At 44.3% G+C, this 14,960-nt stretch overlaps 1 protein-coding gene across 5 annotated transcripts in view; it reads right to left on the bottom strand.

The window, feature by feature from the left end:
- The window catches only part of LOC146359974 (uncharacterized), a 74,857-nt gene extending 68,746 nt beyond the window's left edge, over window positions 1-6,111 (bottom strand). For all 5 annotated transcript variants that reach the window (XM_084828551.1, XM_084828550.1, XM_084828552.1 and 2 more), the window contains exon 1: window positions 5,474-6,111. In XM_084828551.1, coding sequence (XP_084684677.1) covers window positions 5,474-5,542 — 69 coding nt within the window. In that variant the 5' untranslated portion in view covers window positions 5,543-6,111. The remainder of the gene's footprint in view (window positions 1-5,473) is intronic.
- Window positions 6,112-14,960: the final 8,849 nt, after the last annotated feature.

Below are 14,960 nucleotides of genomic sequence, written 5' to 3' on the forward strand. Positions count from 1 at the left end.
TAGAATATTCTTCCTGAAATGGTCCTCTGCCCCCTCCTGGGTTCATGCACCTGGAACCCAGGACTCCAGTAGTGCCCAACAAACTACATGAAGCAGGGCTGGCATCAAAGGTAGGCGTGGCTGGGCACCTGCACCCCAGCCGAGGCCTCTGGACTTGCTTCTCCTCTTCATCATTGCAACCTGCTTGTTCAGCTGCCTGTCACTCTGGTGGTGGTGAAAAGGAGGGCAGTAAGTGCCCCTGCCTACTTGCCCACTGGCTCTCTGCCTATCAAAGAAGCAAGTGGTAGGAATGATGAGAACGAGGATGAGGAGCAAAAGGGGCTGGTGACAGCGGCAGTGAGAAGGGGGACTCATGGAGGGAGGGGGCCCATTGAGGGGGCCTTGCCCATGGCCCTCAAAGACCTGGAGCCAGAACTGCCTCAAAGCACTACTGAAAATATGGCATGTCTCTAGACTAGAGTTCTCAACTGTTGTCACAGTGACTCTTAACTAGATTTCCATGACACAGGTGGACATACAGGCATACATGTGTAGCGACCGGTGGAGCGCAGCGTTGGGGACAGCTGGAAAAGAAGAAGCTGAAGAGGGACCTGATGGAGAAAGAAAAAGAGAAGAACTCTGACAGACACGACAAAGGAAGAGAGATAACCCCACCCCCAATGCATACAGAGCAACAGAACCGACAGACCAAAATGAACTTTCTATGACACAAGCAGCTATTCAACTAGTGACAGGTAACAGACGCTTTTTCATAACGAGTACAGGCTGGCATTGGGCTCATTCCTTGTTTGTTCACCCTTATAATTGCTACTGGGCTATTACTTATTTAAATCCATAGTATAAAGAAATATTGTTAAACATCCATTAGACTAAAGGATGATTGCCTGTTTGCCGCTCCTCAGGTGTGACTGAGGACTGGCCATGGCGGTAGGGTGGCCATGGATCCTATTTTATAGAGGACAGTTCTCTATTTGAAGGGCTGCTCAGTCCAAGACCCATTTAAAGATCAAGGGTGTTTGAAGTGGCTTATCAACAGTTTAGCACCTGAACGGCAGACTGATAGGCACGCAGGTCACTATTGGGAGATGTACTGTATGTCTATTTAAATTAGAGCAATTAGTTGTAAATTTCCCTGTTTACATATAAATTAGCATTTGTAAATGTTATGTAAATTTGTGTCCTTTTTTGTCCTCTTTTGGGGCAATGCTGAAATGGCCACCCAACTGTGGGCGTTTTACACAGCCTCCCAAGCAGAGGGCCACTTGGAGCTGTACGGGGGGGGGGGGGGAGCCCCATATGGCAAGCCATTTGTGAAAAGTTCTCCATGTGATTCAGGTGGACTTAGCCACATTTGCCAGAGGATTGCTAGCAGTGGTTGGGAGGTCCGATAGAGACCCAACTTAGGAAAAACAAAGCTCCAACTTCACCAAGTGCAAGACAACAGACTACTATCACTTGTTTTGGAACCTAGGGGAGAAAGCACACTGAAAGAGACAAGAAACATGCCCACCCAGGCAGCATTCAAGAAGGGAGCAGCCTAACCAACATTTGATGCAAACATACAGGAACATTTTTCCATCTTACACATGTTGGAGAGGGACAAAGATAAGGAAACAGGTTGGCTTGGCCCTCTGTCTCCTGGCCCAGATAAGTAACAGGCAAGGATTCACATCTGCCCATCCCTGGTGCAGAAATCCAACTGGGCTATAAAACTGGTAGAAGTATAAATTAAGATAACATGGAGGAATGGAGCCAATGCGAGTTCTATCATTTAATAACAACGTTTACATAACACTGGAGTGAGCAAAGCCACACATACACACACAGTTATCTTGGTACTCCACACACCCCACCATAGATTGTAGGTCAATATTACCCACAAACTACAGACCCGGGGGGGCGGGAGGCGCTATGGCTGAAAGAAGGTAGTTTGCCTAAGTCCACCAAGCAAGTTTATGGGTAAATAGCAATTGGAAACAGATACTGCAGTTTTAGTAACCATTTTTTTCTGTTTAGAAAGCAGTCTATTTGGAGAGAAAAATAACTAAAAGACAACTATGACTTCTGAACATGAATGAGGGGAGACCTACGTGTGGAACTCACTGCTCCAGGATGAGGGAAGTGTCCAATATATAACATAGATTTTGAAAAGAGACTCAAGGCAGATTCATGGAAAACTATAATAACTATCAGCTGCTATGAGAACGCAAGCCTGCATTCAGGGGTGCCGGTCATGGAAGATGATGGCAGGCTCTCCCCATGCTTCAGATTACATGTGATTATTCCTCAGAGACACCTCTCTCCCTCTTTGCTGATTGATTTATAGACAGTTCGCCACAACACATGCTCTTAATAACTAGCTTTTTTTCCAGCTTACATCTTGAGTATATCCAAGACCAGAGCTTTGAGCCTTAATGGGAATCTTGCCCCCACCACTGAGATCTGTTTGCCCTGCCATATTCAAAATAAACAGAAGACAGCAACACCAATCATTTTGTCTATCCTCAGGCATAACAGACCCTGTCAGTTTACACATACACACAGCCCCCAACATCCACACACACACACACATATACATTCTACTTTGGAATCAACCAATATGTTATTTGAAATTATAATGTATTGACATTCTAAAACATAATGTTGTTGTCAAAGTTCATAAGACCATAAGAAGAGCCATGCTGGATCTGACCAAAGGTCCATCTAGTCCAGCATTCTGTTCACACACTGGCCAACCAGCTGCCTCATGGGAAACCCACAAGTAGGACATAAGTGCAACAGCACCCTCCCGCTCATGTTCAGCAGCAATTGGTGACCACAGGCATACTCCCTTTGATACTGGAGGTTGAATGTCTCTAAAGTTTGTGGGAGGGGAGAAAGGTGCAGAAAAGAGCAACCAAAATGATCAAGGGGCTTGTGCAACTCCCCTATGAGCAAAGATTCAACCTTTTAGAGCTGTTTAGCTTAGGAAAAAAGGCAAGTAAGGGGAGACATGTTAGAGGTGTACATAATTATGCACGGTGGGAGGAAGGAGATAATGAAAAACTCTTCCTCTTTCATAATACTAGAACCTGGGGGTCATCCAATGAAGCAGATTGGTGGGAAATTCAGGACAGATAAAGGCAAGTACTTCTTTCACACTACACATAATCAAACTATGGAATTTACTACTACAAGATGTAGTGATAGCTTTAAAGGGGGATTAGACAAATTCATGGAGGATAAGGCTATCAATGGCTACTAGTCATGATAGCTATCCATTAGCTCCAGTACCAGAGGCAGTGTGTCTCTGTATGTCATTTGCTGGGAAACATGAGCAGGAGAATGCTACTGCAGTTATGTCCTAGTTGTGGCTTTCCCACGGGCCCTCTGTGCAAACAGAATGTTGGACTGTATAGGCCTGTAGTCTGATCCAACATGGCTCTTATGTTCTTAAGCAGGAGCAGGCAACATGCGGCCCTCCAGATGTTTTAGTCTACAACTCCCATCAGCCCTAGACAGCACAGCCAATGGTGAGGGCTGATGGGAGTTGTGGCCCAAATGAAGTTTCAGCCTACAAGCTGCCCACCCGTTTTTACTAAAGGAAATAGTTTTTGGGGGGTTTAAAGTTCCTCAGTCATTTTGCCAGTTACAATCTATTTAACATTTGGAGCTGCCATTAACTAAACTTGCATCATCCTGGCCTAGTCTCTGTGTCTTGGTATGATGCTCAAGTGTGACATAACCCTGGGGACTGCCTTTGATGTATATTGATTTAGACCTTTTGGGCACATGAGATTATCACTAGAACCTCCATAGAGGAGACCCTGCAGAAATATCAACAGGAGACCAATCCTACCAAAGACTTCACAATCTGATCTTGCACATAACACTTTCAAAAGCACACTTAGCAAATGAATTAAGGCTGCAAACTTTGATATAAGTGAATAAAACTGCAAGCATATGAATGGGCAAAACTATTCCACGGCTGGAAACACAAAGAAGCTTGAAGACAAGAAGCCATTTTTTTGCTCATGCAAATGTGTATTTTATTATGTGCCTTTACCAAGTGGGCGCCATCATAATTTCCATTTCCTTAAGCATTTATTTTAACAAAAAAAATCATGCTTTGCAAAACTTGACCTACCTAATTTGCAGAAAATACTTCCAAGACTCCAAGCCAAGTACTATTAAGTACAATTAATACTAAAAACTAGAAGCCTGCTATGTATGTTTCCCATCCTCAATCATTCTAAATTTGTGGGAAAAAAGAAAGTTAAGGCTTTAAATATAAAGATGCAAGATTTGTGTTCTCCATCTTGCATGGGACTCTCTTGCTTTCTCCTTTCCAACTGTTTTCTTTCTAGAAGAAATGACAGTAACTTCAGGAAAACTCATGCTAGTGCTTCGAAGACAACAGCCGCCCAGAACCAAATCTAACATACCAACATTAAGAGACACTTGATGCAAACCACTCCTAGAATCATGTGTGCAAGAGACAGCTCCAGAAGGGGGTCTCAGATGGGATATCCATTGCTCAGGGAGTTTTCACACTTTTCTGAGATTCTGCTCTTAGGGGATGCACGCAAACCCACTGACTTCAGAAAGTATATCAAGTTGACAGTGGTGTTAAGAAGAACTTTCTCTGGTACTCTGATGTTCACTGGCTCTGCTCAATATTTATATTTCATTATAGGGGAAAGGGGAGAGAAAATAGTGATGCCACAGCAGAAAGGAGTCCCTGGCCTTTAAGAACGTACAACTATAAGTAACAAGATCCAGACAGCTGCAGGCCAGCCAGACCTTAATAAGTTAACTTCAGATCCGGGTGTATCTTTCACATACAGCAATGAGAACTATAAGCATAGGTACAGCCTGATCCACTCACATTTACCCAGCAGTCAGTCCTGCTGAATTCAATAGGTTTGACACCTAAGCAGGCATAATACTTCAATGCAATGCAGTCATATGCATGTTTAGTCATCAGAAGTAATTCCCGTTGTGTTTGGCAGAGAGGGGATGCTTATTCTCAAGCCATGACTACCTTGCAGAACAGCTAGGTTTAAACAGTGCTTTGCACAAGTAGTTCCACCAACTAATCTAAACCTTTAGCAAATCTGAACATTTTAAGAACGACAGACATAAACATCCCTTGAAAGAGCCATCTCAACATCGACCTTCAAAAATAATTCATGATGTATGGGCACTGTGATAAACCTTGCATCCACAGGGTTCAGGCTGTCCAAAACGTGCTAGGCCTTCAACACACGAGTTTCTGTATCAGCTGAGGAAAACTGGTATTCAAAGGGACAGGCCTTATGCAGCTGTATACAGACCAGCTCTTACTCTTAGGTCATGCAGTGAGCAGGAGGATGCAAATAGGAAAATGACTCCAGCTGTACCAAGCTGCTGTGATCAGTACAGCTCCAAAGAGGAGATGTACATGTTTGCAAATTATCATTTATTGTTATTATTATTTCCTCTTCCTTCTTACCTTTAACTGGAAGGGCTGAATCTCATTCAAACTCTGATTCCTGAGCTTCTTCGTAAGGATCTTGAGCATGGTACAAATCCAGGGAACCAGGAAAGAGTTAAGTCTGCACTCACATCTACAGCTGCTGCCGCCGTCGCCACACTTGAAGGACCTCAGGACAGCTTGCGTTCAGCAACTCCAGATACACTCAACTTCTAGCCGCGAAGGGCAGATCTACAGAGCAATTCGATCTTGCTCCTCTTTTCTCATTCCTACAACATCCTGGATACGTTTGCTAACACCCACCCACTTCCCCACCCCCCTTACACACGTACTTCTTTTTGCTTTTGCTAAATATCTTCCTTTGCTGCTTTTGCAGAGGAAGCCGAAGCAGAAGCGGCAGCAAGCGGGCAGCGTTTCTGTTCTGCAAGGGGCAGGTAAAGGCACTTGAAGCAATAAGAGTTTAGGAAGAAACGAAAAAGACCTCCAAGCGGGGGCTCTGCTCATGATAAGGGTCTAACGTGCCATCTCTCTCCCTTTCCTCCACGCTGCCTGCAGTTTCTCGGGGGCATCGCTACTACACGCTCTTTTCGTCCCCCTTTCCCTTCCTTTTTCCACGCTCCCCCTCGCGTACGCTGCGCCTCTATGTCTTAACACTCACTTCGCTTTCTCGTTCGGGGAAACTTGTAACAAACAGAAGACGCAACCAAGGCTCCGATTGGCTGGCCAGGGCGGACTGTGTCAAATTCAGTGGGCGGGGCTTTCATTTAAAGGGAAACCAAAAGGCGATGAGAGTCTTCGTTCCCATGCGCGCATCCTTCCTTAAGGGCGCAATTCTCCTATGCGTGTTTAGACAGAAAAAAATGCCCAATGATGCATTTTTTGCCTTGCATTTGCATTGCAATGCTGAGAGTTGTTGGGCATTTTTTCTGTCTAAACATGCATGGGATTGCACCTCAAACAGTTTTTGGATCCAGAATAACAGCTATATTCCATATTTTACTATATGGATACTGTTTGTTTGATTGATTAGCCGCCCATCTGGCCAGCTACCCAGCCACTCTAGGCAGCATACAGTACAAATAACAACATGAAATACAACAAATTTACATAATCAACTGAACAAAACACCATGGCTCTAAAAAACCCTAACCCACCCCAAATGCCCACCTGAACAGCCAGGTTTTCAAAGCCGGGTGGAAGCTCATCAAAGAGGAGGCATGATGGAGGTCACTGGGGGGGGGGGCAATACTACAGAATGGGGGCCACCACAGAAAAGGCCCTCTCCACCATTCACCACCACCTTGATCCCCTCCCTAAGTCTCTCCCTGCAGCTCATAATGAGCCAAGATGGGCAAGGATCGAGTAAGGAGGTGGTTGGCCTTACAGATGAAAGCACCTTGTCCACTTCCTCAGAAGGAAGAAGCTGGAAATGATCCCACACAACCGGCCTGCCACTGGCCGCCCCTCGTTCACTAACTCTATCCACAGCGCACGGAATAGCACTCCTGATCCGGTTGATTTTATTCGCAAAGTGCTTTGCAAACTCATCACAGGAGGCCTTAAAATGCTCCACTGGTTCCAGAACAACTGGACTGACCAAGTTCCAAACCACTTGGAAACCACTTGGAACAGCCTCCTGGGACAGCACTCTGTGGATGCGACAGAGGCAGCATAAAAATTCTTTTTTGCTGTTCTTATCACCATGTGGTAGGCTGAAGCTACAGCTCTAACCCATGTCTGATCATCTTCAGAGCAAGATTTCCGCCACCGGTGCTCTAGCCGCCTCACCTCCTACTTCAGAGCTCGCAACCGTGGGGTGAACCATGGCGCAGTCCGAGCTCTGTTCAGGGGGAGAGGGTGTTTCGGAGCCACCCAGTCTAATGCCCCGGTGATTGCAGCATTCCAGCCATCCACCAGAGTCTTGACCAAGTGGCTGTTTGCATATTATTAATTACTGCCATTATCAACATCAATTGATTAGCATCACCATGCCTAGAAATAATCTCTATGTGTCTCCTTAAATCTGACAGCACTTTCTACCCTTCCCACTTGGGAAAATCACTCACTGGCACCAGAAGGAAAATGCTGTGCTGTACACAAGCTGTACTGAAAAAAATATCCATAGGATTTCCTTTCCATCTCCAACACCGCATTATCTCTGCCTCTCTCCCAGTCGGTTCTTTTTTAAACATTGTGGTCCCATTGATGTTCATGACATCTTTCAGGGGTAATGTCTGATAGGTGAGAATCTAAACACACAGGCAGTAAATACCATTCACTTTGGGAATTAAAATCCATAACTTCTCATTAAATTTCATTCTACTAGTTTTTAATATTGTAGGATTGAGAGGGAAATTTCAGGACTCGGGCCATTACAACATCCCCAGTAACCTCTTCCTGTGTCTCTGATGTGCCAATGTTCTCATAGGTCTTTCTGTACTGGAAGTGGCTGGCAGTGCGATCAGATACATGTCTATTCACAAGACCAATACAGTTCAATGGTGCTGACTCCCAGGTGAGAATGGGATTGCAGCCTCAAAATAGAGGCCTAGATAAGTAATTCTCCATTGTAGTATTTAAAGGGGGAACTATATATCTCCCCATTCTGCCTGAAGAAGAGTTCTGGGCAACACTGAAGTTTGCACACCACCCTTGTGCCAAACAAGGGAAGCGTGCATTTCCCCAAGTGATGGGCAGGAGCACGCCTCCTGCTGCCAATAAGGGGACAGGCAATGTGTCAAGATGATGCAGGCTAAGGATAATCACTTAAGGGCACAACCCTATGCATGTTTAGACAGAAAAGAAGTCCTATAACTCCCAGCATTCCCCAGCCAGCCATGTAAAACGTAAAGAGGATTGGGCTGGACCTGAGGAAGGAATGGGCGTATTAATTCCTCTGTCAAGGGTAACAATAACATAACCCTTGCCCTATTTGTTACAGGTCAGAGTTGTTCCTGTGCATTCTGACTAAAGCATTCTGACTAAAGCTAGAATATAGCTACCCACACAGTAAGAAGCAGAGCCAAGAAGAGTTTCGGCTTACATCCTTGATAACTTCACTGAATAACATCCTTCTGGACCAAAGGAAGTAGTGTTATGCACTTTGGTTTTGAAAACATGTAACGTATACAGAAGAAGGCTGTATATAGATGATAACTTTTCAGAGACTGGCAGCACAATCCTGTGCACGTTTACTCAGACGTGTCCTACTGTGTTCCATGGGGTTTCCTAGTGAATGTGTTTAGGATTTCAGCCTTATATGTATTATTCTAGAGCCATCATGGTATCCCACCATGATCTTTAATAATCAAACCTACGTTTTGGAAGGATTGTTTTTAGCATTTCAAGCCACATCCAGGAAACGCCAAAACTCGCCCAGAAAAAGCATGTACATTTATGTATTTCTAATTATTTATTTATTTATTATAAAAGAATGTATAAATATAAATGGGATCTTCGGCAGTCAACAATAGCATCTAATAATAAAAACAACAAAACAAGGAAATAATTCAAATGGCATCTAGCAGCACAATACAGGACAGCAAACAAACCAGTGGGCATTTTCTTCAAGTGTACATCTGAACACAGTTTGTCTTACCATGTAAGCCTATACATATTTACTCAGAAGTAAGTCCCACTGACTTCAATGAGGCGTACTCCCAGATAAGTGGATATAGGATTGTATCCTTAAGTTGCCACCGGAACATCCCAGTTGGCCAGATCTCAGGGGCAAAGAATTCCACAGTCTGGATGCCACTGGCGAGAAGGCCCAGTTCCACCACTCCATCTCTCACCCTTTTCACAGGGAAGGGACATGGAGCAGGGCCTCCCCCAACAACCTCAGTGTGCTCAGGCAGACTTGTGTGATTATGTATTTTGTTTTGATGTGAACCTCATTGTCTCTTAGATATTGCCCAGGAAGAGGAACACACTTTCCACCACCCATGCCTAGGGCAGTTCTGGAACTGTTTTTAAAGGTGTTTGGGTGGTGTGTGGTTTTTTATTTTTAAGTATATGAAAGGATAGGTGCATTTTGACATAACCACATATGTATGCCTGTAATCCTTTTTAAAACAGGGCAAAGCTATCTCTCTGAGAAATTTGCCCCTCAGTTTAGGACTGGGACAAGCAGTTGCAACTTAGGCAGCTGCCAGGGCTCTCACAAGGCCCATCGCTGATACCAGCCCCCAGGATCCCCTTTATTTGTTTCCTGGCTCAGCATTCCAAGCAGCACTTGATGGCTGGATCTAGACACCATGTTACTTTCCCACAATGCTCCTGATGTAGAGTCACCCTGGGAGCATTCTGAGAGATTACCATGGTGGTTAGACCAGACACCCAAGGCTGCTCAGAGTGCTGCCACCACCACTAGGTAAGCTCAGTAGGGTTCACTGACATAGAAAGGAGCCCACCACAGAGCATTTTAGCCAGGGCCCCCACAAACCTAGATCCAGCCCTAGCTGCAATTTGGAATACAGGATGCTTCTTCCTTGAAGAGAGGCTCCATACACACCTCCCCTTACATACGTACAGATCATAAACCACAGCAGCAGTAAAGAGGAAGTTGCTCCAGATTAATACTTGTCTGTGTACAGCCTTCTAGTCCAAGTCTTGAAGGAGGCCAGCAGGAATTCAAAAGGAACTTTGCTAATGTTCATGTGAATATGTCGGCCAATGGCCATGCTGGCTGCAGATAACGGAAGTTGAAGTCCAACACATTTGGAGGGCACCAAGTTGGGGAATGCTGGAATACCCCCTAAGCATCATCCTTATTTGATGGGTGTTAGACACCCTGCAGGGGAAGCAGCTACACACACAATAATGATCACTGTGGTCCATCTGTCAAATGCTGGCAAATCCAGAACCAGGGTACTTTGAACTAAGGAGAAACAAAGGGATTCATCACTCAACTGCCCTAAGGAACCAAGTAAGAAGATAAAAGGACCGTTACACCTCTAGCTGTTTTTTATGTACTGTTTTAGGCCTTTGGTGTTTCATACACTCTTCCTGTTTCTGGAAATCTCTCATGAACTGGTAGATAGATTGCTGTTTATTTTAATTGGATCCCTTCCATTGGCTTTCCTGACTGTTGATCACTCACCCTGAGCCTTTTGGATCAGGCAGATGGCACACCCCAAGAAATAAATAAAAATTCAAATGACTACTCAGAATAAATACTCCGAATTTTACTAGAGTGGCCACTTACACATCACCAAAAATGAGGACAAAAGAAGAGACAGATTCACATAAAATGTGCATGTACTAATTTCTATGTATAGAAGCAAATTTAGAGAGAATGACTAGGATTTAAATATTTTATTTATTTATTTATTCCATTTCTGTACCACCCATTAGCCGAAGCTTTCTGGGTGGTTTACAAGACAAAACTTAAAACCATAAAATACAATAACATAGTAAAGCATAATATAAAATTATAAGTTTAAAGTGGAATAAAATCAAAGTAGTAACCAAGATAAAAGCCAACAGCAGTGCAAAGATCTAAAAACACAATAGAAATACATCTCACCATTATGACTAGGTGATCTGTCCGCCTGTTCAGTCTGCAGTTCAGGTGCTAACTGTTGATTGGTAACTCAAAGACCCCTGCTGCTCTCCCTTCCAGTGGTTCTTTATCTTTTAACTGAACTTGGACTGGACAGCTCTTCGAACAGAGGATGTCTTCAAATAAAGGACTTTGATCTCACAGTTCTTTAAATACAAGACTATAAAATAGCACATATGGCCACCCTGACAATGCCTCATATTGTGTTAAAAAGGTAAAGGTGTCCCCAACCAATCGTGTCCGACTCTAGGGTACGGTGCTCATCTCCATTTCTAAGCCGAAGATCCAGCGCTGTCCGAAGACGCTTCCGTGGTCATGTGACTGGCATGACTGAACACCGAGGTGCACGGAACGCTGTTACCTTTCCCGCCGAAGCGGTACCTATTTATCTACTTGCAATTTATTGCTTTCGAACTGCTAGGTTGGCAGGAATTCTGTTAATATGTGTTAATATAAACCTATGTACACTTATCCAAATGTCTGACTATACAACAATACTAGATTTTCCCATAGATCCATATATTTGGTTATTGAACAATTCTTAAGCTAATCAGATGTTTGTAGTAGACTTAGAAACAAGAGGAAGGAGGCATATATTCTGTCACCAATATTCTTCTAATGTCTTATGATTTGAAGGATGCAATCCTATGCAAGTTTGGACAGAAAAAAAGTCCCACAACTCCCAGCATGCCCCAGCCAGCCATGGTGGCTGGGGAATACTGGAAGTTGTGGGACTTTTTCGGTCTAAACATGCATAGGATTGAGCGGGGGTGGGGGGAGAGAGCTACCACCACTTTTCCCCCCTAACAAGGCCCCTGTGCCCAGCTAGTTATCAGCCAGAAATTTAAGGGTACAGTTTCCCCAATCAGGGGATATCCATGGCAGAAAAAGCTAGGCACACCTATTTAATAGCTGCCTGTCATATCACTTCTAATGGCACAGGATCTGTGCCAGACAAAATGGTAGCAAATCTACCCACGGCTCCCAATGCTGCACTTAGGTAATTTTAATGGTCTTATTGACCATTAAGGAGGGGGGGACGCTCTTGAGAGAATGCTTCACTTAATTCAAAATGCGGTAAGCCAGCCTTGCTGTGACTTTTTTATTTTTATTTATTTATTATTGCATTTCTATCCCGCCTTTTTTCCTCTTGCAAGGAACCCAAGGCGGCTTACATTATCCTCCTCCTCTCCATTTTATCCTCACAACAACAACCCTGTGAGGTAGGTTGGGCTGAGAGTGTGTGACTGGCCCAAAGTCACCCAGTGAGCTTCCATGGCCGAGTGGAGACTAGAACCCGAATCTCCCAGCTCCCAGTGTCAGTGGGGGAGTGAATTTGCTCCAGGTTTCAGCCAGAACTCTAAAGGGGCTCCTTTAGAGTTCTGACAGAAACCCTGAGCAGATTCACCTCCCCACTGACATTGGAGCCCCCAGCCTCCACTGGAGTGGGGCCTTGGGCTCCTGCCCCAAAGTCCTCCCCTCACACTGCCCAGCTACATCTCCAGAAGGAGCACTTCATGACATGTTCACTCTCCATTCCTTTGTGCCTGGAAAAATGGTTAACCATTTTATGATACAGGTAGCTAAGGGGAATTCTTTTCACAGGCTTTGCCAAACAGCTTTCAAGTATTACAAGCTTTGGGGAGGTACTCAGTTTACACTGCGTTGAGACCATCATCTGAAGCGAAACACAGTTGAAAGTAATCATGGGAGACACTTGGAGCCTAGGAAACACACTGACTTTCTCCCTGGGGCATCATTTTACTAAAAAGAAGGCATTTGAATGAACATTAAAAAAAAAAAAAAAAAGTCATACTGATCCAAGAATGTCCTCTGTCCTCATCAGCCAAACAGCATATCGTAACACAGAGATGTCTAGTGAGCCATTAGCTGTGGAGAACTGGATGAAGATTTTTACTCTTTTGCATTAGAATTGCCAAATGACTAACAACAACAACCTGCCCTGCTCTTCTGCTATTTTCTGCAGGTCAAACTGCTGTTTTCAGCAGGGGAAGTTTTTCACAGCATGGAGATAAACACTCTCACAAGTCTTGACAATGCAGTGGCTCCCAACCTTGGGTCCCCAGATATTGTTGGACTCCAAATCCCATTATCCCTAGCCACTTCAGCCAATGAACAGGAATGATGGGGGATGTAGTCCAACAAAATCCAGGGGACCAAGGTTGGGAATCATTGTGTTAATGTCTGAATATCAAATCCCTATTAAAGGTACAGCTGCAAGGGGCAGTGCAACAGACGACTCTGCTTCGCAGAAAGTAAATAATCAGATCCCAACAGCTGATACTATTTCTCCTGAAGCCTAATCTTTTTTTGCAGAGTGCATCAGCTTGCAGCCTAAAAGAGCTACACAGGTTCTTTGAACCTAATCAACAAGCCCTTGGTCCGCAGAAATGCAGAGCACTGTTATGACTCCCTCGATTGCCTTCAGGTCAGCAATCTTGTCGTTCCCGTGCATGCCTGCATACAAATATCAACCCATCTCAACTAAGAGGAAAAGAGAGCCTTCCCTTGCACCGAAAGTATGCTTCGTTTTTATAAGAGAGTAAAATTCTTCTAAAGTGACAAATGCCAAGGTTGTTCATAGAATCCATACCATAGATTATTATTTCTGAGAAGCAACTTCTTCACTTTTACCCGGCACTAGCCATGATGATGTAGTATCGATGGTTAGCTTTAGGGAGCAACCCTATGTGTGTTCAGACAGAGAGAAGTCCTGCAACTCCCAGCATAGGATTGCACCCTTAGAATAGTAGAAGAATAAGGGGATGGGGAGAGAAGAATTCTCATCTTTTTCATCATTCTGTATTGCTTTCTTCTCCAATGAATCAATGGAGTGGTGAAATTGATTAGAGTAGGTCACAAGCAGCTCCTGGTTTAATCAGTTTTACTCCTAAGAGAAACTTGCTTCGAAAGAAAGAAAGAAAGAAAGAAAGATGGCTGTGTACCCCCCTGTGAAAGCGTAGGTGAAATTAATCAGCCAAATGTAATGTGTGAATGAACTCTTAAGCCCATGTGGGTAGAGAGCCGTTGTTTCCTCCCCACCCCCCTTTCTGGCCCTCCTCCTCTGTCTTTAACACAGCATGACAACGTGGGGGGGGGGGGGCGCTTTCGCACCATGTTAGAAGGTTCCAGCACCATCTCCTGGTAGCATCTATTCATTACATAGTAAATGTTTCAGTACCATCGAATGGCTGCATCTATTCATCACATAATAAATGAAGGGGTGCTTGCTGATGGAAAGCTGCTAGTGTTACCAATCAAAAGATATTAAGCACTATTCCATCTTTTCCTCCTTAACAGATTTTTGGTGGGTTAAGAAAAAGAGATGGAAGAAGTGATGGGGAAACATGGGAGGGTTACAAATGGAAGATGTCATCATCTGGACCCTATGTTTGAAGGAGGGCAATTGCACAATAAATGCCTTGTTTGGAAGCACCTGGGTGTCAGGATTTACTTATTGTGATAAGAGCCTATTGTTGTTGTTGTTCAGTCGTTAAGTCGTGTCCGACTCTTTGTGACCCCATGGACCATAGCACGCCAGGCCTTCCTGTCCTGCGCTCTCTCCCGGAGTGTGCTCAAGTTCATATTCATTGCATCGGTGATGCTATCTAGCCATCTCATCCTCTGCCGTCCCCTTCTCCTTTTGCCTTCAATCTTTCCCAGCATCAGGGTCTTTTCCAGGGAGTTTCCTCTTTGCATTAGATGGTCAAAATATTTGAGCTTCAGCTTCAGTATCTGTCCTTCCAATGAGCAGTCAGGGTTGATTTCCTTTAGGATTGACTGATTGGACCTCCTTGCAGTCCAGGGGACTCGTAAGAGTCTTCTCCAGCACCACAGTTCGAAGGCATCAATTCTTCGGCACTCAGCCTTCCTTATAGTCCAGCTCTCACAGCCATACATTACTATGATAAGAGCCTATAT

The sequence above is a fragment of the Heloderma suspectum genome, chromosome 1 (assembly GCF_057233095.1).
Source record: "Heloderma suspectum isolate Gila_16-S chromosome 1, 16-S_ref, whole genome shotgun sequence".
Classification (NCBI taxonomy): Eukaryota; Metazoa; Chordata; class Lepidosauria; order Squamata; family Helodermatidae; genus Heloderma; species Heloderma suspectum.